The sequence below is a fragment of the Zosterops lateralis genome, assembly GCF_965231275.1.
Source record: "Zosterops lateralis genome assembly, chromosome: 10".
Taxonomy (NCBI): Eukaryota; Metazoa; Chordata; class Aves; order Passeriformes; family Zosteropidae; genus Zosterops; species Zosterops lateralis.
This window is the reverse complement of record NC_139770.1, coordinates 20,024,514-20,049,852: the sequence shown is the minus strand read 5'-3', so window position 1 is coordinate 20,049,852 and position 25,339 is coordinate 20,024,514. Positions and strand designations below refer to the sequence as shown.

At 45.8% G+C, this 25,339-nt stretch overlaps 1 protein-coding gene across 4 annotated transcripts in view; it reads left to right on the top strand.

Annotated features, from left to right (window-relative positions):
* The window catches only part of PPP2R3A (protein phosphatase 2 regulatory subunit B''alpha), a 56,169-nt gene extending 31,779 nt beyond the window's left edge, over positions 1 to 24,390 (top strand). For all 4 annotated transcript variants that reach the window (XM_083868479.1, XM_083868480.1, XM_083868478.1 and 1 more), the window contains exons 5-14: positions 2,405 to 2,507; positions 4,254 to 4,328; positions 9,282 to 9,368; positions 11,545 to 11,701; positions 13,178 to 13,226; positions 13,705 to 13,794; positions 14,767 to 14,942; positions 15,423 to 15,541; positions 16,314 to 16,420; positions 20,610 to 24,390. In XM_083868479.1, the coding sequence (XP_083724605.1) occupies positions 2,405 to 2,507; positions 4,254 to 4,328; positions 9,282 to 9,368; positions 11,545 to 11,701; positions 13,178 to 13,226; positions 13,705 to 13,794; positions 14,767 to 14,942; positions 15,423 to 15,541; positions 16,314 to 16,420; positions 20,610 to 20,700 (1,054 nt within the window). In that variant the 3' untranslated portion in view covers positions 20,701 to 24,390. The remainder of the gene's footprint in view (positions 1 to 2,404; positions 2,508 to 4,253; positions 4,329 to 9,281; positions 9,369 to 11,544; positions 11,702 to 13,177; positions 13,227 to 13,704; positions 13,795 to 14,766; positions 14,943 to 15,422; positions 15,542 to 16,313; positions 16,421 to 20,609) is intronic.
* Positions 24,391 to 25,339: the final 949 nt, after the last annotated feature.

Here is a 25,339-nt window from a genome sequence, read left to right as displayed (position 1 = left end):
AGTATTTTGTTTTTCCTTCTTTTCCACCAAACTTTACAACTCCTCTTTACGTGGCTTAAAAATCTCCATCAGCTTAGGTTTCCCCCCCCCCCCCGCCCAAGCTCTCTGAACACTTGTTTCCATGTGACATCCACAAACTTAGAAGGACTTGTATAGATAGTAAGATGTTTTGAGTTAGTTGGTGTATAAAATGTATTTGAAGGCTCCCCAGAATTGTCAGCTATTCTGAGATACCTGGTAGTTGTCTGTGGATTTGGGGTATATTTGTGCCCACCCTAATTGCTCTACACTGGTGCACTAAGCAAGTGCTATTTGGGGATTGGGAGAGGAGGTGTGTGATAGTGTTACAGGACAGAAAGAGGAATGTGGAAACAAGCATCATCATACAACTGAGTACTCTGGGAGCTTTAATAGTTACTACCTTCCCCGGACAAGCTGTTGAATTCACCTGTGGGGTTTGACAGTCCACACTCTGGGAATGGAGAGCTCTGGATGGATGCACTGTGCTTGGAGTCAGCTCTGACCTGGAGCAGATTTGTTCTCTCACCTAATCCTTTTCCCTCCAGGGCAGTTCAGGCTTTAGTCTACTTTGTGAAACACCTGAACAGTGTCTCCATCTCCTCTCCAGAGAGAGTTCTAATTTTTTACTTAATGGTTGCTCGTCAGATTCTTGATGTAGCCTTTAACCCTGAATTCCCAAAGTATTTCCTGTGATGATGTTGTCAAAACAGCTTCTAGTTACCCTGGCAAAATTACAAAAATGTTAGGGGTGACTGTGATCTCTAAGTTTGTCTTGACACAGACAATATATTTTCCTTCCTTAGGTTCCTCCAATTACTTCTAATTAATCCCTAATGTATGATACCACATTTTCACTTCTCTGATTTTCACATCCTTCAGATATTTGCAGACTGTGGTCATGTCCCTCTTCTGTATCCTTTTACCTACCCCATTTCCAAGCCAAGCTTTGTATGCTTTTCTCACTTAATTGCTCTTTTAGAAAGATATTATTTTTTATCCCTTCCTCTTCCCCTCTGACAGTTAGAAAATCTTTGCTGGAAAGCTGAAAAGCAGAAGAAATGTAGTATTTCTGGTGAAGTTCAACTGCAGATGTGTGAACACAGGTGTAGCTTTAAACCAGGTGTCTTTAGTTGCTGAAGCCTATTTTCAAGTTTCTTAGTAGGTGACTGTCTTCTCAAAATGCCACGTTTGCTGCCTGTAAAGTCTATAGGAATTGCTCAATATAAAACCCTTCTGGATGTCAGATCTTTTTGTTTGTAGCTAAAACAGGGCTTTGGGATTTATCTTAATGTGCCAGCTTTTTAAAGCTAAAACATTAGCACCTCTTTCTGCAGCTGATTTATAATATATCTGTTAATTGACAGTTACCATGATAGGAATGTGCAGCCAACAGGATTGCTAAATCTTTTTTTGGTTATTTGAAATAGCCCTTTTTTTTTTTTTTTGTAAAGTCTGCCTTTCCCAGACTGATGGGGCCAGAATCAGCAGGAAACAAGTTAGTGTGATCTCTGCTGGAGAACTACAGCCAGTACAGTACTATGTTCATACACTTTGAGGAGAGGAAAGTGGTGAATAATCACTCACAGTAAATAATTACAGAGCATTTGTATTTTCACAGTTAATGAAGAAAACAGTGTAGTTTTCTGAATTTCCCTAATACTACGTGAACAATGTAGTGTTTGATATATCCAAATGTTGTGTTCTGTTACCGGTTGGTAAATGGGCATGGAGTTCCTCTCTCCTGAGTTTCCCTGGAGTGAGTCATGTAACTGTGGTACCTTTGGCCAGTCCAGTATTTTGTGTGAGAAGACAGAGACAAGAACTGGTGTGTCAGATGCACACTGTCAACCAAAGAGGACTGAGTTCACACACTTCTCCAAATACTTAGTCCAACTAATGCCTTCATTAGGCTGTTCTCTGTGGCTTTGGTGCACAGCTCCAGATGGGTCATAATTGACAGGGGATACCCTTTTTCTTTCTGAGAAGTGATTTTTCTGGGTGAATATTCAGTCCCTGTAGCTTGGCAATCTCCTCAAATACTGCAGTATAATGAAGAGTTACATTGGAGAGCACATCCTGTGGCATCCCACTGGGCTGGTGCTATTCACTTGGAGTGAGCCTGCAGCCCTGGCAGGAGTCAGCTTACTTACTCTGCTTAGTTAGAAACCTGCTTTACCACAGCAGTGATAACCTGGAAGAAATCCCCACTGAGTGCCCTGGTGCAGCAGCTGAAAGACCTCGAAGGAAGTGGTGGTAGTTTGAGGTCAGCATTTGCTGATTCAAGCACAGGTGTGCTGTGCTGAGAGGCCTTTGGGACCCTGCCGGGGCTCCTGGCAGGCTGGGAGGTGCTCAGGGCTGGGATAACTCCTCCCCTCTCCTGCAGAATCCTGCGGAACTGCCACGACGATGCCTCCAGGTTCACTTCCCTTCTGGCAAAGCCTGGCTGTGACTGCCTACAACAGGAGGACTTCATCCCTCTGCTCCAGGTACTGCCACAGCTCTGCAGGGATGGTGGGCACAGAGCTACCTTCACGTAGCACCTTCCTGATTTCCATGGCATTAAATATTTACCAAGAATGAACAGCAGCTGCCTGGGGTTCATTTTGGAGTGAAATAGAAATAAGCTTTTTTAAGTGCTTAAGTGCCAAACCAGCTGCAAATCCTGCTAAAGGCACTGAGGACTGGTCTCTTGTCAGGATTCATATTAATTAGTGCCTGGTAACCAGGCTGGAATTTGCCCCATTTCTCTATGTGGATATTGGGAATAATGCTTATTGCTGTTGATAGTCAAGCACAACATAAAAGATTTTTGGGAAAGTTGTAAAAGTTGCTTGGCAAGACTGTTATAAATGAATTTGTCTAGCCAGACTACCAGATACAATATCACATGGAAAGCTTGGCAAAATTTCTGCAGTTCCAATTGTTCTGTATATGCCTCTAAACCTGCTCATGCACAAGTCTCACTGTTTATTTTTTTTCCTAATATTCAGGCTAAATCTGCACATCATCATTTCACGTCTTTCTTTCTCTTTCATTAAGTTTTAACAAAGTACAGTTTTTTAAATTATTTGTGGCCATTTAGGCAGACTCTGGATAGCTTTAGGGCTTCTCTATAGTGTCTCTATAAATCCCATCCATCTGCTTCTCTGATCAGCTGTTGTACTTTTTCTGATCTTTCCCACATATCCCTAGATTTCTCACCCCGTGTTTCCCTCTGGGTAAAACCTCTGTGAGGTGCTGCTTTGGGGAAAGATTTTGTGTCTGCACTGGCTGTTTTGTCTCTCAAACAGAACTGGGGCTGTGATGGGTAAATTTTCTCATGTTGCTCCTCATCTCTTCTCCACTGGGCACACTGCCTTTCCTGGTGGATTACAGCTCTGCTCTTTAGCTCCTGGTGCAATCCAAGGCAAGCACAGTCCTGTCTGTCAGTCAGCCAGAGATCAGCAAAATTACCCTGATTTACACCACCATCTGAGACATCCTGTGATACTGCCCAAAATTTGGGCACATCACCCCCCTGAGGGCACCATGGCATGGAACAGGCACAGCAGAACTTGGAACACCTTTAAAGGGTAGAGGAGTCAGACGTGGAGAAATATTACACAGGCATTGATTCATACAGGATCTAACCTGATTCATTCAGGATCTGAGCCGTTTCTCCATGGATTTAATCATGCAGATTTGGCATTGTGAGACAGTGTTTGACTTGCAAAAAGCTGGTCTTGAGAAAGAGGTGTCTCCACAGGTAGTCCAGGTGAATTTTGGAAAAGTACTAATCATATCTGTAAGCATTCTGAGGCTCACAGAGCTTTCATTGGACGTAGGAGTCTTTCTCAAGGAATGTTATTTCTGACACCTAGTTCTAACAAATGTTAATATCTTCAATGAATGGAGGAAAACAAAAAAAATCTTGGACAGGAGATAGTTGCATGGTCAACTAATGAATTTTTGTCTCGTTCAATGAAAATGAGTTTTCATCTACTCACTAACTCTCTTCCTTTGTTTTTCTGTCCTTAAGTAAATCAAACTGGCCCACCAGGTGCGTATTGCCAGCAAATGCATTCTATTACTGTAATAGAAGGTTCACTTGATAGATTAAAATATTTCAGTTTTATTGTTAATGCTGCAAATAGTTTCAAGACTAAGGAAAAGTATTGGTTTGTAAACCCAGTAACTTGTAAGCATTAAAAGGAGAGAAAATCTACTCCATTCCATTTCCTCTTACCTTGCAGGATGTGGTGGAAACTCATCCTGGCCTCACGTTCCTGAAGGATGCCCCAGAGTTCCACTCCCGGTATATTACAACGGTAGGCTGCCTCTTTGATCCCCTGTGATGCCACTGCCTCCCTTTGGGATCTGTCACTGTTCCAGCCAGCAAATCCTTCAGTTATTTAAAAATATAGGTGTTCTTAGTATTACTGACCATGAGGTATTTTAGCAACTGTTTCCAAAAGAAAAATAATCTGCTTATGTGTGCAAGGGGTTAGTCCAAAGGTTAATAATGGTTGTTTCTGGTCTTAAGCAAATCTATAAAAACATCTTTTTTGGCCTGATGAATGGAAAAGAAGTTCTTTGGTCTTTGGGACCTGATAAGTCACCCTAAATTGTGCTGGGCTGAGACATGGAAGGCTGCCTGTTGGAAGGTTTCTGTCACTGAGGCTTGGAGAATCTGTGCCTGTTCCTCAGTACAAAGCACCCAGGGATCTGCTGTCCAACCTTCCTTTTGCCAGGGTGCTTGTCCAGGCTCTCTGTCCCCAAGCTTTTGTGACTGGGTTTGTGGCTGGGGTTTGTTCAGTAGCTTTGTTCCAGCTCTGGTACTTTAGGCTGGTACTTTACCTAAGTGTGTTTGTATACTTTTTTTTTTTTTTTTTTTTTTTAAGCCTTGAGCTTGACTCTTGTTGGGTATGAATCTGGATAAAATGTATAAATATTGGGAAGTTTTATCTCTGCAGCAGTAACAAATTCAAATAATGACAAACCTGGTAGGATCTGTATCCCAACAGGGCTCAGGGCTTAAAGTTTCTCCTGTTCGCTTGCCAGGGCCTGCCTGGGGCTGCACCACACATGGCAGCTGGGAGGCTCCTGGCACACACATGCTTGTTCCTTTCCTGTAAGGAGCAGATGGCACAAAGACGCTTCTTCAGGCAAAACCTGGACTGTCACACTAATGAAAATGTATCACAAGAATCCATTCTAAATGTTTCAGATGCACTTGAACATGACAGTGAACAGCAGTGTATAATCAATGTGTTTAGTCCCTGTGGAGCAAGACAACATAAACATTAAGGCAGAACAGGTATAGGGATGGCCAGGGAGTTTATGGAGGCATGTGAATGGATGAGTGTGGAAAGTGCCTGTGGCATGTGCACCCTGGTATTTGGCACTTCAAGTGCATGGAAGGTGAGACTGAAAGGTTTAAGGTGACACTAGGGTCAGTTTCTGACTGCAGTATCCACTGGTCAATGCCATGTGTGGTTACCTTGGCTGCTGACAAAGGCAATTCTCTGCATCTGCCTTTATGGATTCCTCTTAAATCACACACTTCCTGTACTTTTCAGGCAAAAAACAGAGTCTTTGTAGAGTAATCCCTCACATGATCCCCCTTGCTGCCCTTTCTGGACTCACCAGGGGCACTGCATGGTGTGGCTGAGACGAGCTGTGTGAAGCTGAGCTTCCACTTCCAGACAACTGAAGTGTAGGCTTCTACAAAAAGGCAGCACCTTTTCCTTCCTTTGATGCAGTGTCACCAAAGCAGTCACAGAACCAGACTTTCATAAGTACACAAAGCTCCTCAGAGCTTCTTGATGCTGTTTGTATGTCCTCTGTGCTTTCCTGCTGCAGTGGGAGCCCCTGGGCATCCTCACTGGCAGTGCTGGCACAGAGGTGGATTCCAGGGCTTGCTCCAGAGGCAGCAGGGAATGTGGTGCCTGTGGCTGTGGAGAGGGCTGTGGAGCAGCACACCTGACAAAGGTGAGCTGTCCTTCAGCTGTCAGGACAGCACTGCTCTGGGGGTTTGTGCCAACAGCAGAATCCCCCTGGGGGGAGCAGGGCCAGCATGTGGGGAGGCAGGAGGCTGCTGGGCAGGCTGTCCCCATCTGCAGGGGCAGCACTCAGTCCTCTGCAGCAGTGCCTCTGCTCCCTGATAGCAGGAGTTCTATTGCTCACCTCTCCTTTCACAGTTTGGCACATCCCTCTTAAATGTTACAAAATCCAGTATTTTCACCAGGAGGCAATGAAGGAAACAGCTTTGTCCTTGGATTTTGAGACCACTTGGATCATTTTCATTGCTTCAAGGTAGAGTGCCTTATACCTCCCTACAGAGACAGAATGTTGCATTTGCTGCCACACAGGAATTACAGTTCATGTTTGTGTTACAGACAAGGGCCATAAGGACACATGGCTTTGTGTTCATTGCTGGATACAGCATCACTTGGCTGAAATCCCCTGGAGAGTGACCTCACAGTCTAGGATGGGTAAGATGTGACTGCATATTTCAGTTCTTATTGCCACCTCAGAACCTTTTAAAGGGGCCTTTTGGACACAGCAGGCTGGAATTTTATCTGTGTCATATCTGTTTTATTGGCCACTGTATTACTAAACCAGTTGTGTTTGTTTCAACAGAGACAACTCCTGAAGCTGGTGAAGATGATGCAGAACATCACAGAATATCCTGTGGCATTTGTTGTAAAGCTTTAGTGTGACTTCTACCTGAGTGTTCAAGCCAGGCTCAGAGTTAGCAGTGCATGCATGCAGCTCTTGGAAAGCTGTGAGCTAAAAACAATTCAAAGATTAAAGCTTGTGGAAAAATACTTCAGCTTATACTGTAGCACCAATGCAAATATGTAAGGGGACAATGGCCACAGGGATTAATAAAGGTTCCTGTTTTGTCCAGAAATGGTATTGTTTTTGTTCTTCTGTGGGAAGATGGGGGAAAGGTCTGAAACTCATCCGTGAATGGTTTGGGCCTGGAGGTCAATTATGTGAGGATAATGGGAAAGTAGAAAGAGGCTCCTGTTTCCAAAGGCTGATTAAATATTTGACTTGTGCCCTCTTCCAACTCAAGGTGTTCTGTGGGTCTATGGTGGTGTACTGAACTCAGAAAAATGAAGCCAGTTATGGCCTAAGTGACAAGCGTGGCTTGCATGCTGCACATCATCTCAGGCAGGGTAATGATGTTCTAGGACATTTCCCAAATGCTTTTTTTGACAGCTTGGTGTTTACAACCTGGAAAAGAAAAAGAGAAGTACTGAGATTTTATAGTGATTATATACCATGTACTGTCCATGGAAACTGGGCCATTATTTGAATCATAAAGCTTTCACTGAATGTCTGGACATGGCAAGAGACATGAAAAGAGATCCCATTTTACCTCTGAATGGCTTATTTTTACAGATAGGGAGCAGATTGAACATCTCTATCAATGTGGTCTGGTAGACAAACAGTTTTTTGTGTGTCACAAATGGGAATAGTTTGTTATCTTTTACTACCCTGCAGGCAGAGGAGAAGAGTAATTACTGGTATGGGGTCCTGTTTCTGATTCTTGGGATTGCCATTTTTGTGTCCTTGCAATGGTGTGAACACTCTGTATTTTTAAGAGTTGCTACGAAGTTGTCAGGTGTGATAATGGGTGATGTGTGAGGTGAGACCACTCCAGTCTCTGAGCTCTTGTGCAAGCTGGCAGCAAAAGCCAAACAAAGTCCAGAAATAGAGACCAGAATGGCAGTGGCTGCCAGAGGCACGAAGGAAGAGACAAACATTGTGCTTAAGACCAGAAAGGATCATTGTGATTACCTAGTCTGACCTCTTGTGCTACACAGGGCACAGGACTTTGCTCAGTAGCTGCTACAGTTATGATAAATCTGGTTTTTGGTCTGTTTGTAATTAAAATGACACCCAACTTTAAAAGGATATCCACCTTTTAGGCTTGGAATGGTGAAGGCCCTGCAGTGTTACCAAAAGATGTCATGTTCAGCTAAGTTGAATCTATCAATTCTCTCTCTTTAGGGTATATTTGAATCCGTTTGATTTCTTGTTGCTCTCAGAGTTGTGTGTGCCATCATCAATTACTGTCTCACTGTGTATCCCAAAGCAGACTGTTGGGAGCATTCTCATATTTGGTTCTGGATCTGGTCTGGACTAAGAACCAGCACTTGTTTGACTGAGTTCAAAGAAGGCCCTTCAGTAGTGGTTGCCCACTTGAAACTAGTTCTGGCTAAAAGAGAAATCCATCCCATTTAATCTGCTAGCTGGATTGATCCCTGTAATGTCCACATTGTTGTGTAAAGTCACTTTTTGTGTTGGAATAGTGTGCACTAAATGTTACCAAAATTCTGGGGGAAGGTGCCAACATGTCAGAGACATCAAAGGTTTGATCAACAAGATTCCAGTGCTGATAGTCAAATTAATTCTATTCCTCCTTTCTCATGCTGGTGATATTTATTTGTTCTTTGTATATGTTTGTTTGCCCTGTTGGGTTTATTCTTGCATGTGCTTGGTCACACATGTGTGTTTTTCCCACTCTGTGATGATACTTGACAGCTGACAAGGAGCAGATTGGGAAGGGCTGTTTCCTTTGTGAGGAGCTTGGGAGTGAGCTCAGTCTCACCCTTGGAGCTGTTTGCTTTGGGCTTCTGAGTGTTCTGTGCCTCTCCCCCATGATTTTTGCTCACTTTCACCAGAGGCAGATCTGGAAAGGAGGCAAATGAGGTTAACACCTGCCCAAAATAATTGCAAACAGAACCTCTCCTGCTTACTATCAGCAGAGGCACTGGGAACACGAGGCATTGTTATAGTTACAGTGGGTCAGACATTAACTGTGCCTTTCATTTCCATGTCTTGCTTCCTCTGCAGGAATCAGAAGAGTCAGAAGTCTTTTTTTTTGTCTTTCTTCTTTTCCCCAGAATCCTATTTCATTTGGGATCCACACAAACTATGTCCCCTTAAATGTGAAAAACTCAAAGTGATTCATCAGCAATTTGATTATGTTCCCTGATGTCAATAATACATCTGCATGCCCAAAGAGCTGAATTTAGAGCAGTGAAAATGTTTTCAGACTGGAAAGGGATAATACTGTTTAAGAAGCAAATGTTGCTTTCAGACTGTGTTGTCAATTAAGGATAGTAGTACCACAGAAAAGATCACAAAACAGTTTTCAAAAAGAGGTCTCCTTAGGATGAGTGAATAAACCAAGGTACTGCATTTCAATTCCCAAGCTGCTGTGTTTCAGGAGTTGTTTCAAGAGCACTGTTCATATGTTGCAGGTTATACAGAGGATATTCTACACGGTCAATCGGTCCTGGTCGGGGAAGATCACTCTGACAGAGCTGAGGAAAAGCAACTTCCTGCAAGTACGTGGGTTTCTGTGGGAACAGGATCCAGAGTGTAACATTCCATGTTCCTGTGGCTAGATGGTGAGGGGGCTGCAGTGGGATGAGCCAGGTGCTCAGTGCCAGGAGTGCTGGGGCTACTGGAGGAGCTGTGTCTGAGTTGAGGTGAGAAGAGCAGGGACAGGAGTGGCCCCAGGGCACTGAGAGAAGGTCAGGGTGTGACCGTGCTCCAGCCCTGAGGCCACATGGAGCAGCAGCCTGGCTCCTGGTCCAGGGAGCAGGAAGGGAAGCAAGATGTGGCATTGCACCCATGTGAAGTGGCTCACAGGCAGCCAAGAAGAGCTGCAGGAGTGCCAGGGATAGGAGAGCCAATTTCCTGCCTCCTGGGCAGCCCTCAGCCCAGGACAGCTGGTCAGGAACATCTCTGCAATTGCAGGATGAGGCACCTCAGGAGCTGATCTCCACAGGATAATGAATGGAGCTTAGTTCTTGTTCCAGTGCCTGCAGTGTGTCCTTATGTCAGGATTTGGATCTCTGTCCTTTGTGTATTTTGCTCAAAAGAGCACCAGGTTAAAACTGTCTCAGGCTGCTCATGTTCAGCCCAACCTAAAGAGCCAGAAAGTCTTGAGGCTGAAAGGTGGGCTGGCTAAAACAGTGAGATTTCCCTCCTGTGTCCTGTTTGCCCTTCCAGGTGTAGTGTGCTGTCTTCTTCAAACCCCTCAAGTATGAATTCACATTCTTTCTCTTTTCAGACATCATCTCCCTTCCTTGATCCCATCAGCTAATGGAAAAATGAGTGCTCTTTTGAATTGCCTCATGCCAGTCCAAGCCTTGGGATCCCTGTTCCTTCCCAAACTCTGTTACAAATAAATCTTCCCAGATTATCCTGCATCTTTATCCACTCATTTTCTCCCTCTAAACATTCTCTCCATTTTTCTCCTTCCATATCTACTCTGCCTTTCATCTCCTGCAGCAGGGAAGTTCAGCTCCTTGCTGCATGTGTAAATGGCATCTTTGAGTGTGAACTACAAAAAAAAAAAAGTAGTTATCACAAAAGCTCCTCGAGTGATTGTCATCTGTAGAGAGAAAGACAGACACAGTCTGGAGAGGCCAGTGAGTGATGGATCAAAGGTGTTGAGACTTGTGTGTCAGCAAGTCAAAATAGCGCAGGTCTGGCAGTGCCATCCTGTTGTCCCTGCCAGAAACTTCAGTGAACCTGGATAGGATGTGAGAGTTTTGTTTGGATTCCTTGGATGTGGAGGTAGCTGGAAGTTGATACTGAAATTCCAGTGCCAACACATAACACAGCATCTGTTTTTATGGTTATGAGTTGCAGGGCCACTGAGCCTGCCTGCTTGGAGATGCCATTCCCTGAGATAGCTCAGGCTGTGTTTTGCCTGCTTCCTTGGGAGAGGCTGTGAGGGCAGGAGAGGCCAGGCCTGCAGCTCACCGGAGCCATGGTTTATTAGACAAGAAGGCTTCTGGTGTCCCATGGCCTCAGCACCAAGAAGAAAAGTAGGGAGGTGGCACTGGGAAATGTGCAATGCCCTCTTGTTGCTGAGAAGGACAGGGAGGTAAAGTGGGAATGAAACATGGATGTTAGCAGTAAGTGTTTCCTAGTGAGACATGTCAACAGATGTTATGGTTGGAAACCAGTTTAACCAGAATGATTCCTGCAACACCACAGGGAAGTCAGTGTGATTAGTTTGGGGTCCATCCTTCCTGTCCTAGGTGTGAGTCTGGAACAAGACTTGATTTTTCCCTTCAGGGGGCAGACAGGGATGTGTGATGGGTAAAGACGAATCTCAGATCCTTTGGAAGGAAGACTGTAGACTTGCTGCTGGAAGTGGCTCTCAGAGTCTCTGGTGCAGGTCAGGATTGTTTCCCAGACCATGGATCCCAGCTGACACAGCAGTTTGTGTTCTGTTTCTCTGCCTCACTCTTCACTAGAGCTGAAAATCAACAAAAAAATGTTGACAGGAGTGGCAGAGATGTTGTGCTAAACAGGATGGCCAAGCCAGGTGCTCTTTAAGTACCTGCCAAGGAATACAGCAACCCCATCTATTGGGGAAAGGCTGCACTTTGGGTTAGTTCTCAGGGTTGTGTTCACCCACCTTCCTGAGAAACTGGAGCACTTCAGCTGCTCAGCTGCCTCTTCATCCGGGTTTAACTTCCCACTGTATTTCTACCCTTTCAGACTCTTGCTCTCTTGGAAGAAGAGGATGACATAAATCAAATCACAGATTACTTCTCCTACGAGCACTTTTATGTTATATACTGCAAATTCTGGGAGCTGGATACTGACCATGACCTTTACATCAGCCAGAAGGACCTGGCTAGGTACAGTGATCAAGGTATGCTGCCTGCAATTGTGGTGGGGTGAGGGCATTGCTGAAAACAGAATGTTCCTACTGAAGAATAAAGCCTGCCTTTAATTTGGTTAATTTGATGCCTCAGAAGAAGTTTTAATGTGGCCATCCATCTCTTATATAAATGTTGATTTAGAGAAGTAGTTGTACAAGCTTAGACACAGAGAACTCCAGGACACACTATTTTCTGCATGAGTAGCTACAGATGGAGCTTCTGTTCATTTGTGGATCATTGCCAAGAGGACAGGCTAAAATAATGTCCTGAAACCTGTTTATTATTTACTGAGGGCTTTGCAGGAACTTAGAAGTAAGGACAAGAAGGATGAGCCCATGTGAACTTCAGAGATTGTTGAAGTGTAACCTAATTATGCATGAGAGGAATCCAGAGTCCAGTGAAGCTTGGGGGATTTCAGCTTGCAGATGGACTCTGGAGAGTATCTCTTCAGTTCAGCATGGAACTTCCTTTCCAGAAGTTGAGCAGATGCTATTTGTTTTCGAAGGTTCAAGGGCCATAGATAAATTAATGGAATACAAATCCACAAAAGGCTAAAACACCCATGTGTTCCAAGTGCAGGCATTTATGGGGAGGCCATGGGGGTTCTGGGTGTGGCAGTCACAGGACTCAGGAGTGTTGATCATAGGGCTGGGTGGGTGGGGATGGAGAAAAGCCTCCCTTGGGGTGGGTGATATGGGAGATTGGTCCCTGTTGGGAAGCTGCAGTGTGGAATGCCGGATTTGTTGCAAGAATTAAGGGGAGAAGCCGTGGGTGCAGTGCCCAGCAGCCTGTCAGCTGTGCCAGGGCACCTGAGGGGTGGGGCAGGCTGGGTCTGCCTGGCTGCAGTGCCAGAACTGTGCCAGGACCACAGGAGTGATGGAGAAAGTTTAGAAGGGGTCCAGGTGGGGTTTGGCTGCCTGGGGTGGTGAAATCCTGCCCAGAACTGGTACCTGCTGCTTGGCTTGTGCTCTGCCATAACAATCTATGCCACATATCTCCTGGCTGGCAGAACCTCACCTTTATGCTGGTGTTTCATTGTCCTCCCTGCAGCATGGTTGCCACAGCCTGTCCTTTCCTCAGAAGTGTTTTGTAGGGATTTGATGTGTCATTTTTGCTTGATAACTGAACTTCTTTTACAGTACACACTGGGATAGATTCCTTCTTCTATGTGACAAATCCTGCTGCAGCAAAGTAGGAGTAACATGCCCATTTCCAAGGACCCAGATAACAGTTGCCATTTTTGAGGGACAGTGTGGTGTTTGGAAGTATACAAAGGCAGATACACTGGGAGAATCATCTTGGGGTTTTAGAAAGACTGCTAAACAGAGGGTGGTTAGACAGGCAGTGTAGTTTGAGCCTTCTTTTAACAATGGGAAAGGGCTTTGTATGGATTCAGCATGAACAACTGATTGTAGTTATTCCTGTGAGCTGTAGCTTCATTTTCTCTGTGTTTTCCTTGTTTCCAGCTTTGTCAAACAGGATCATTGAGCGGATATTCAGCGGTGCTGTGGTGAGGTGAGGAATAGCACACTTCTTGGGGGAAGAAGGGAAGGGAATTCCTGTCAGGCTGAGAAATACAAGTTATTCTTAGAAATGCCCCTGATCAGAATGGGTTCCAACAGGGTGCTCCAGCTGGAGCTGCCTGAACATGGAGTGAGACTTTCGGGTATCTTAAGAAACAAAATATAAATCCCACAGAATGGGATAACTGGGCATAGCTGGAAGACATGGTACAGGGATAGCTGGAGAGCACTGCTTTGAAGTCTCTGGAAAGGGAAGTGCTGTGGGAGGGAGGTGGCAGATGAGCTTCAGCTCTGCAGTGATAAAAGGCAGTAAATGCTGTGCCTGGTACTGCAGGGTGCAGGGAGTACAGGCTGAATAGGTGACAGTGCCCTATTTTCTCTCACTAATGCTTTGAAAAATATCTTTGATTACATCCTGAGTATTTAAAGGCCTGGTGATTTTTAATTTTTTTTTCTGCTCTGTCTTCTAGAGGCACTGAAGTTCAAAAGGAAGGGCGCATGAGTTACGCAGATTTTGTGTGGCTCCTGATTTCGGAGGAAGACAAAAGGAGTCCTACAAGGTGAGACTGACTTCTGTGTCTTAATAAAATCATTGAGATGAGCAAATAAGATATGGAAACTCCTGTGACCTACCACTTTCTACAAGAGAGAGCAGCTTAGGGTCTGGAGGTTGTTAGGAAGAAAACATCTTACTGGTGATGGTTGGTCAAATCATTTGCCTTTCTTGCGGAAAAATTGCATAGAAGCAGAATTTTCTTGTAATTTTTTATATCTTGGCAGTCACCAGTGCCTTTGATCACCTCATGCCATGAGGCACTGGCTCTGAGCACACATTCCTGAGGTGCTGGCAGCAGTTGGGCACATCCCTTCACAGATGGATTGGGTGTGTAAGGAGGGTTTGTGGGAAAACTTCACTGTGGCTCTTTGTAAAACCTGCCTGTGGCCTGCTTTGTACAGCCAGGGGGAGACTGCTGTGCAGAGTGATCCAGATGTGCATGTGAGTGTTAGCACAAGGAATCTTATGCATAACAAGAGAAGAAGAATCCAGAACTGTAGGCCTCAATCCTCCAGAGGGGAGGAGGGATGCGGAGTGCAGCTGCCTGAGAGCTCTCCTTGTGTATCTTTGTGCCTCAAAGGAGCAAATGGGTGCATGACACAGCTGCCTTGTCCCTCACCAGGGTCCCTGCAGTGTCCTGGGCTTGGAGCTGGCTCTATTTGGCCAACTCTTGCTGCTGGGCCAGACTCTCTGCCATATGTGAGCCCCGCTTGGGCTGCAGCACAGTGAACAGTGGGTGCAGGTGAGACAGGTCATGAGTGTGGCTGTGCTACTCAAAGCAACCTGGGAGACCAACAGAAGGTGCTTGGAGTGTTGGCTGGCCTGTGCCCTGACCCTGCCCAACAGGTCTTGTCATCCCTGGGTTTATGCCTGGCTGTGGCAGAAGAGCCTTGGGGGATGGGTAGGTGTGCACTGCTGCAGTCTGTGCAGTGTGGATGTCCCCTGCAGTGCTGCAGTGTCCCTGCTCTGTTCCCAGCATCGAGTACTGGTTCCGCTGCATGGACCTGGATGGGGACGGGGTGCTGTCCATGTACGAGCTGGAATTCTTCTATGAGGAGCAGTGTGAGCGCATGGAGGTGATGGGCATAGAGCCACTGCCCTTCCAGGACCTGCTCTGCCAGATGCTGGACCTCGTTAAGCCAGAGAGGGAAGGTAAGTCCTGTTTGGGCAGAGCTTTCACCCCCTTTCATTTGTGGGGAGTTGAGAAGGTAAAGCCACTGTGAAACCTATCTACAGGCAGAGCCCTGTGTGAGAGTCCCAGGGTGGAAATTACTGCACGTTGGGCCATGATGTTGTGCATCAGGAGGTCTGAAATACTGAAACAAAAGAGCTCATGAATTAACTACCTGGGACTGAAGCAATAATTCTTGTGTGCTCCACCTGTGGGATGTGCTGACAGCCTACACTGTAAAACTGAACCATCCCCATCCACATGCCTTCGTATTTCACATGAATGTCAAAGGCCTCCATACGTATGTGAGATTTAGGCTTAATAAACACACCCATTTATTGAATGATGTTAAAATCCATGACTGACTTGGGAAGGAATTTTGTGTTATTGAAGCCTACTGGTGTTACAATTGAAACTTCTGTAAGAATTCAGTAACACAACCATGTGGGGTTTTTCTGTAGGAAGAGTAACCTTGCGAGACCTGAAGAGGTGCAGGATGGCTCATGTGTTCTTCAACACCTTCTTCAATTTAGAGAAATATCTGGACAATGAACAGAGGGATCCCTTTGCAGTGCAAAAGGTATCAATCACCTTTATTTCTAAATAAGGAAATCTCACACTCATCTTTGGAGTGCTCCTGAATGTAGGGAAAATCCAACTGAATAAAAGAACACTTTTTTCATAAGTACAGACTATTGATTGTCTCCCAGAAGCCTCTTATCTGCTCAAAGTACAGAAAAGTGGAGGGGATGCCAAAACTAGCTCTGGTTCCCTCACAGTTGTTCCCACATAATCTCCAATAAAACCTTTGTGGTTCTATGATTCAAGGCTTAAATACATCCCCAGACAGAACCACTTTGTTTGTTTATTTGTTTGCTTGTTTGTTTAAACTGGATCATCATAGAAGCAGTCAAGTGGGGCCAGGGGAATAACTTATTATCCCCATCCTGTAGTAAATGGCAGAGGGCCAGGTATTTATAGAGGTGTTATCCTGTAATCTTCTCTAACTTAGCAAACTGTAAAGAGTCCCTCAAAAGATCAGTTACAATTAAACTTTGAATGACAGATTTGAAACCACCGAGTTCTTCCATCCTGTATGGAGTGCACAGACTGATCAAAAGCACAGCAAGTGTGTGGCTGTTGCATTTCTGAAGTGGAGCAGATGCAGGTTTTTGGCATCTCAGGTCACATGCTGAGCTTTACAGACCTGGAGAGGTATTTTTGCATAGTCCTTTATATGCAGATGTTCAAACACTCTAAGATGGCTGTGACATTCTCAGTTCAGGCAGTTTTTGCCTGGCTGTTTCCATCCATTCCTTACCACCCTAGAGCTGACTGTGTGATCTCTTTAGGACACAGACAGTGACAGCCCCGAGCCCTCAGACTGGGACAGGTACGCGGCTGAGGAGTACGAGATCCTGGTGGCCGAGGAGTCTGGGAACGAGCAGCTCCAGGAGGGGTGAGTAGGGACCTGGCACTGCCCTGGGCACTGCCCTGGGCACACACAGCTGGGCTCTGGTGGGGGCAGAGGCAGTGGAGCAGTGGGATGAACATTTGGAATGGACTCTGGAGCACCCAAGGCTGGGACAGCTGCTCCCTGCAGCAGGAGTGGAGTAGTGCTGGGGGCAGCCACTGGGATCAGCTGCACACATCGGTGAAGGAGGGGAAAAGGCAAAGCCTATTTCTTTTGGTCTCTCTACAAAAATAGAGATCAAATGACTTTTGCTGGTCTTGGCCCTATATTGACCTTGTCACACTGTCATAGATTAGAAGCTGTAGCTCTGTTACATTCATTATACCTAGCAGAGGCTTTCTTTAGTCCAACTTTGTCTATTAGTCTGTGCTCTTCATAAGTTATACTGCAATATTTTCATTCATTTACTAAGTTTGTCGAGACTTTTTTAAAAACATTTGGTTTCTTCAATACCTACACTCAGTTTTCAGCCTTCTGTAAGATTCTGGACAGACACACCAGCTATCTTTAACCAGTGAATTTAAGCAGAGTAGTTGTTCCAGAACTTCTCTGTGGGCAGGGGCTTCTTGCAGATAAATGGAGGCTTGGTCTAATTTTCCTTTAGTTTTATGTCTGTGTTGGCATCTTCTTGAGAATATTTCTTTCAAGCACCCAAAGAATGCTTACCCTGTGTTAATCCTGCATGATTCAGGATTGCATCCAGTCTTAAGCAGTACTCATAGAGCCAGTAGTGTATTGAGAAGATTGCATCATTTTCAAAACTTCCCACACTGGAAATTGCTTGGGATAACAGTAGCACCTACTAATTAGGCACAGTGATTTGCAAAGCTGTTGAGAGCTGTTCCCCTGTCTGCCTGTGCATCCAAACAGTTGCTGTTCTTTCAGCCCCTCTGAGCTGCCTGGCCTTTCTGTGGCCTTCACAATGGAAGATGAGGTAGGGCAGGATGGAAGACGAAATTGCAGCATTCCCTGCAGCTGTTTTGCAACATCTGTGTCTTCAGCACAGAAAAGAAACAGGAGGGTGCCATTAAAGCTTCATGCAGGACTATGAATTCCCAAAGTCACCAAAACCAGGGGGAGAGCGACAGGTAATGTCGGATTTTTGAAGTTGGTCTGAAGCAGCTCTGTGTCTTCCTGCAAAGAGCATGTCAGCAACCTGGCTGCTCGCTTTAAGAGCCCCTGAAAAGCTCTGTAGTCATGGCAGCAGGATTAGATCTCATTTGTGGAGCATAGCAACAGACCACAAAGGAAAAAAGAAAGGAAAAAGGAAAAACAAAGAGCTGGATGCCCAGACAAATTTGCCAGAAAGAGCCATTGAGTTTTTTGCACATCCATTATTTCTGTGTTTTGAGGATGACAGAAAAAGGGAGCGGGGACAGAACCAAGACAATTCCTGGGAGAGACTGGAAGATTTTTGGCTAAGTTAGCTGGCAGAACATGAAATCTGGTCTATGTGTTACAAGTACATTTGAAAACAACCATCATTCAGCAATCACAGATGCATCAGTGTGTCCCACTTCTGTGATTAGCCCTGTCCCTGCTTCTCTGGAAGAAAAGTTTCTAAAGCCAGTCAGTCTAAAGCTGGCTGAGGCATGTCCGGGAGAGCCCTGCTCCCAGAATGGGAAGCTCATCAAGGCAGTGAATACTCCCAGTATCCACAGGTACTTCCAGCATGCTGGACTCCATCGAGAGCTGCAGTCACCAAAAATAAGAGGAGGGTCTTGTGCTCGAGACAACAATAAAGCATCACGTTTCATTGGAAGCCTCAGCTGATCTGAGCTCTTCTCAGCCACACTCTGCTCTCTGACCTGTGTGGGATTCCATGGGGAGGCTGTCCCTGTGGAATGGACACTCACACTGCTCTCTGGAGGCAGCACCAACAGCTGGCTCTGGCAGCACAGGGCTTTGATGCAGATACAAGCCTTGGTTTTGCAGCAACCCAAGCTTTCCCTGCAGGGCAGGGCAGCAGTGGGCACTGCTTGGTTCACTGTCCCAGAACCCAACCTCAGCCAGCTGAGGGACATTGAAACCACCATTGCCTTCAGGGAAAGGATCTTTCTATATGGGAAGGAAAAGGAGGAGGAAGAGGATCTTTTATCAGCTGCTGGTGGGGAAACGTCCCCTGAGCAACAGGGAGCCAGGGCACAATGCAGAGCATCCTGCTCAGAGTGGAGAACGGGGACAGAGTCATAGGATCAGAGGATGTTGGTTTAGGCTTAGACCATTGCTCTTGTCTCCTTCCAGTTGTCTGGTGGCTCAGCTGCTTCATTCCCAGAACCCAGCAGTGTAAGGAAGGGAAAGGGGGAACAAGGACATCATTGAACCACCCAGAGCCAAAACATGTGTTTGGCAGAAGGAAGGGCAGAAAGAAAGAATTCCCTGGAGTAATTCCCCTCCTCTGAACAACCTAGAGTTGCCACAATTGAGTCTTGAGGAATGGATGTTTAACCTACACAAGCCCATGTTTGTTTTTATGGGACTGAAGTTCTGAAACTGGCCTGGGAGGAGAGCAAGGATTGATTACCTTTAGTGCTAATCTTGTTCAAAATCATCCCAGAGATGCTCCTTAGCTATAAAGGTGGAAAACATTTATTCCAAGATGAGAAAGGCAGGCACTGTTGAGCCTTAAGGAACAAACCAGTGCAGTGGAAAAGTAACTCACTGGGAAAGGACAGTGGGAAGTCCCTTTTGAAGCAGACATGAGAGGGTTTAGTGCAGAAGCAAAAGACACCTGAAGAAAAAGACTATAATGGAGCTCCAGCTGCTGGTGACTGTGCAATGCAGGGAAGAGGTCACGTTCCATTTGTAGGAGAGAAAGGGACAAGGCTAACGGAAGGTGATAGAATTGGAGGGAAAGGAGATACAAAAGGAACATTCTAAGGACAGCATTCAAATGGAAATACAAAGTATTCCTCAGCTGCATCACTTTAAACCAAGGAGAGATTAGAGAGGCTGAGGCACCTGCAAACATTCCCAATCCATTCCTGGTGGGGGAGGCAGAGCAACAGCCCTCACAGGCACCACTGAGGCAAGCAGGGGGCAACTTGCACATATTTTGGCAACTTTGCACAGGTGGTCAGAACAGGTTTGGTGCAGCATCCAGACCAGACCATTGTTTCCCTTCTCCCACTTATTCAAGAATCCTGAAGATGACAGAATTACTAACCAGGTGCTTTCCTTATGGAACAGAGAGGACAGCGTTCTCCAGGGAGGTCTGGGCTCCCTGCACACAGGGAGGTTCCTGCCTACAGCAGGACAGACCCTGACAGCCTCCCAAGGGTTTGCTGTGCCTGCAGATGGGTCAGCCAAGGGAAAAACACCTCAGGAAGAGGTAGACAGTTCCTTCCTGGCACATCCATGCTGGGCTATCAAAGGAGTTCACCTTTTTGCAGCCCAGTTTACTGAACACGAGAGCCATTCCTGTGCTGGTCATTAGAGCACCTGCTCCAACATTTCCTTTGTGAGCAACCTGGCTTTGGAACAAAAGGAAGAACTTTAATTTCTTGGGAGCCCTGCAAAATTAACCCATAGTATGCTGTGACTGAATGGAAACATCTTAAAAATATAATTCCTTGGGACTAGGAATGGGCTGAGCCCCAGAGCCATATCCTGTGCTGCAGGGCATGGAACCCAACCAGCCTGGATAATGCAACTGGAACTGGGAACTCCCACCAAACCTCCTCAGACCATAAATGCTCCATCCTGGATATCAAACTTCAAACTGAGGGAGAGAGGAATATGAAAGTGTGGCTACAGTTGTAATTCTGTGTCTGTCAAAACACACCTTAGCCAGAAGGTGCTTTGGACCAAGTGTTTCTGAGCCAAGGCTCCTCTGGGGCCTGGGCTGTGGTTGGATGAGTTTATTTCTACACTGAACTATTGAAGCACTGGGAGTTCCTGACAATTGTTACTGAAGCTGTTTCAGATTTTCTAATACTGAACACCAGTGAGAATTTGTTCTGGAAGCCTCAGACAAGGCTGGATGGGAGCACAGATCCATGTCTGCTGTCCGAGCACTGATTACTCCCACCCTCTTCCCCTGCCTCAGGAATCTCCTCCTCGAGGTTCACCTCTCACATGCCACTGCATTTAGCCAGCTGGCTTAGTAACCACTGAAATAACTGCACTGAAAACCAAAATACAGCTTTTAAAGACACATCTTTTGTCTTTGCAGATCATGTGAAGAAGACTATGACACAGATGAAGTCTTACCTCCTCCTGAAACTGGAGACAAGTCAGACAAACTAATTATCTCAGATCTCTGAGCATAGAGAAGTGGAAGACAGCCTATATCTTTCAAACTGGATAGCATTCAGTCCCAAGGCACTTGGGGGTTTTCCTTAAATCCATCATCGGAACAATGTGCTTTATTCTGTACACTGAAACTTGAGACCCCTTTTTGTCTTCCTGTGTAATTGCAATAAGGTAATTTCTATGAAAAGGCTTTTTACAATGTGTTATTGTGCACACTCACTGAAAATGGTGATTGCACCTTGTTTCATTTATATATAAATTCTGTTATGTCCCCAGATGTGCAATAAATGCCAGCATCTAATGATTACCTGTAACAGCTGCATGCAACATCTATAGTGGTCATTTCTCTGTCCTGTGCCACTCTGTCCCCTCCAGGAGTGACAAAAGAGCTGCCAAATTAACTTAAATGTGTGTCTAGAAATCTTTTAAAACACTGGTCACAGTGAAGTTCTTTTCTTCCTTCATGTCCTGGAAACTTAGGGAATGTGCCTGTGCAGGGGGAGAGTGAAGTCCCTTTGTGCTTTGTCCCCAAGCTCTTACCCTGGCTGCTGGACTGTGGAGCTGTGAGCAGTGGCAGCATTACACCAGGTCATGTTCTCTAGGAATTTGAGATGGAGTTACCTGTTCTAGTCCTATGTCCCCTCCTGTGCTGATCTGCCCCTGGCCACAGCTTTGTCTGTGCAGATTTCTGCTTTGCAGAGTATTTACAGCAAATGCAGATCTCTGCTGTTCAGCTGCTGTGCCTGGTGTGCACCAGTTCCGTCCATTCCTGTGTTCTCCTCTCCTGTAGCCTTTTTTAACCTGTAGCCAAGAGACTAAGCTGAGATAATGAAGAAAAAAACCCAACCCCTCTTTTAACTAGTAAAGGAATTAGTCTCTATTATTCCAAAATTAATTTTTCTCCCAGGCTCAGGGAGGAAATGCTGTAACTAATGAATTCCCGCTTTAAGTGCAAAATTAAACCAACTTTTCCCCCTAGAATCACAAGTGATACTTCTGCTCTCAGCACACACTGTTGCTGCAGCTGTCCCTCCTGGCCAGCAGGAACTGTCTGTGCTTCAGCACGGAGATGATTAGAACAAATTCTTAATTGTATCCCTCATCTATGCACAAGCAGGTCTGGGCCAGCCGTGCCCAGTCTGTGATGCTGGGCTGCTGTGTGTGCTCTGTATCTCCTGTTACCCACCTGGGAGAGCTTCAAGCTGTGTCTCCTGGCAGAATTCCTGGGAAATGCCTGTCCCTGTGCCCCTGCTGCCCTCCCTGGAGGCAGAGCACACCGCCGGGCACTGGAGAACTCGTGTGTCCCCAGGGACAGGACTGGATCCTTGCGGTTCCTCCAGGGGTCAGTATCCAAATGAGGAACGGGCTGATCACTCCAGTGCAGTCTGGGCTTTTCCAGGAGCCTCTGAAGCCCCGGCCCTGCCTGCTACTGCCTAGGGGGATGTGCTGCTGCCTCCCTGGGGTCAGAACTCACCTACCATCGAACTCGGGAAGAGAGAAAGGTTTCAGTTCAACCGACCAGATGCATAAACACCTCCCAGGATCCTGGACTTGGCATTTGGGAAACTCCTGGATGCCCACATTGGTAGCAGAGGCCCTGCCAGGTGCCCTGCATCCCATAGTAGCAGATGAAGCAGGAAGCACTCTGGCCAAACCAAGACAAGCCCCTGGAATGCAGCAAGCACACAGTGTCTGAATCCCTTCTCCATCTGCTATAACCTCAAGGGGAAAACCTTCCCTGGGGGCAATTCCACAAATGCCCAAATGCAGAACCACCAAGGAACTGACTGCAGGAATGGACATAGGATGGAGATCCCAGAGCTGCTGCCAGTAACCAGCTCCAGCCACGTTTTCCTGATAAGAACCTGGGCACAGCAGGATTTCACCCTTCCCTCACTGCCATGGTCCAGAGGGGCCTTTCAGTTTGATGTCCCTTTACATCTCTCCAAAGACTAAGATTCCTCAAAAGGAACAAGAACCTGACCCCATTCTAGGCTGAAATGGAACCCTCATGGTCCTCCAGCAGCAGCAGCAGCAGCACTACAATGTCTCATTTGCCAGTTCTGGAAATCCTCAGTCACCCACCACTTCAGCGTCTTTCTTGTCTGCCTTTTGCAGAGGACCTTTAACTGAACCCATCCCTGAATTCAGGCTCCCACCTCACACCACCCCAGCCTGAACTGGTGCCTTTCTTTGCAGAAGTCAGAACCCAGAGTCTGTTAAAAATCACCAGCTGCCTTCCCAAGGTTTGGTTCAATAAATGGAGACAGGAAGCTGGTAACTGCTCTGCTGAGCCCAAACACAACCCCTCTTTCCTACAAACATTTAGTATTGCTACAACAGAGAGTGAATCCAAACCAAATCCATGCTTTCTGGTAGGTCAACACAAGTTAATCCAACCCCCCACCCCCAAATTTACAGCAAATGTTTTGCATTCTATGTGAATAGAAGGACAAGCTGCAGAAGCCACTGCTACTGTGCTGGCAGTGCAAAATCTGCAGTAATATTCCAGGAATGGAAATCCATTCTCTCTCCCTAAAGTACTTGAAAATAACTGTAATTCAGCAGGCACACGTGCATTAATAGAGGATGTGTTCTACACCCCAGCTGTGACTTAGCCCTGTCCCCAGCTGCTCTGGATGGAAGGTTTGTAACTCTGCAGGATTTAAGTGAGGTAAATTTGGGAACTCCTGTCCTACTTCCTTGCTTTTTTCTGGGATAGTCAAGGATACTTGTGTCCAGCCAGCAGAGCTGCTTAGCTACAGTCAAGCAGCCCCAAAAGGTCTGTAGGAGTCCCTTGGCTGTGGCTCTGCCTCCTGGCTCCATGTCAGTGCCACTTCAGATGTTGCATCCCTGGAAGGACACATCCTGCATTTTTCAGTGCACATCCAACTCACACTGAAGGCTTTTTCCTTACAAGTAGTCAGAAAAGTGAGTAAAATTCAGTTTTGCATGATAAAAATGTGATTGTGCTTATTTGTTCTTTCTAGTCTGATTTTGTCTAGCAAAATGAAGCCCTCTGTTCTTACAAACCCCTTGCTTTTTACTGTTGTATCATAAATATTTTCTCTCTGCAGTACTAAGATGGGAGGTATGGCTCGGTATTACTGCTGGAATGGTACTAGTTGGATTTTTTCTTTCTTTCTTCTAAAACCTCAGTAGTACTTGCTGCATCCCAGTTTTTGGCAGTGACCCCTAGGCACTGCTCCAGCTCCCCTCCTGCCTGTGAGGGGCAAGTGCTGCAGAACAGACATGGACAGCAAAAAAGGGATTCCAAAGCCTTCCTGCTCTCCTGAACCAAGGATTTAATGAAGCTGACTCAAACACTAACCAAGGTACTGGGCTTAGTTTCTGAAACAAAATAGTCCTGAAAGACCAACACTAAGTTCACTGAACTATCATTGTTACAGTATGAATTTGGAGTCTCTAGATCAGTATCTTAGGTCTATGCAAGCAAAACTGAACCTCAGTGAGGAGCATGAGCTGCTGTAAGAAAAACATAAACAGAGCTTCCCCTTGTGTGCTCATCTTCTCACTCTATCACTGGCTGAGGGGGCTAGAAACTGAATATTTAATAATAATAAAGGTTCTCATACTTTGTAAAAGTAGTTTTGGAGACATTTTGTGGTGGCATGGTTTGATCTTTGTATTTTTACTTTATATTTTCTTCTTTTTTGGCAAATAAAGGACTTTTGAATTTAAAAAGGAAAACCTGTCTCAGTGGCGGGGTCGAGTGTTACTGCTCACTTAATTTCCAGCTGCTGTGCAAAACTCTCCTTCCCTGCTGTGGTGAGCTCACACCACCCAGGTACCCGCAGGCAAATGCCTTCCAAAGCCAAAATTCCAGGCTTTCTTCTCAAAAATATGGAATAAAGCATTCTGACCACTTACCTCCCTCACATCTGTGTCCTCAATGTGAAGCACTGTCCCTGTGATGATTTACCAAAACACCCAACTCCCTCATTTTAACCTGTCCTGAAAAAAAAGAGATATCTCCTGGATCATTTGCAAGTGGAACGAACAAGAAAAAACAAAGAAAGGGAAAGGGAAAACCAGTAATGCCTTTTCTAATTTACTTATATGCAAATGCTCAAGCAGAGTCTGTGTGTGTTGCTCTTGCACTGCTTCACCGAGGTGTGCCTAAATCTGTCTATAGAAGAGTCACCTTTTGGTGAGTTTCTTTAGAGTATCAAAAGCACTTCAATTTCTAAATATAAATAGTTAAGACCGAAGATCTGCCTGTGATGTTCTTGGTAGTCCTGGAAACAGCATCACCTACCTTTCAGAGGGGATCTCCTCAGCTGTGCCACACACTTAGAATGATCCTTACAAAGGTGCTTGTTTGTATCCTTTCAGTTCTCCAATTTAACGATCAAAATTCTTTTCTGTTTTGTGTAGAATTTATATGAGAATTATCGGGGGGGTGGGAGGGGGCAGGGGGGCTGCTTCTTGCATGCAGTAAAAAGATATTTCTGTGCTGGATCATGCCAGAACCTCTGCACCATCCCGGTGCCACAGCTGTGGGATCTGTTCCTTGAAACTCCGGGAGTTTCACTGAGGGAGCAGCTCCCTGCTGTGCCAGAAGGACCTGCCTTGGCAAACAGGCTCTTCGGGTTTATTTCTCTGTAACTCGGCAGGTTCTTCTGACAC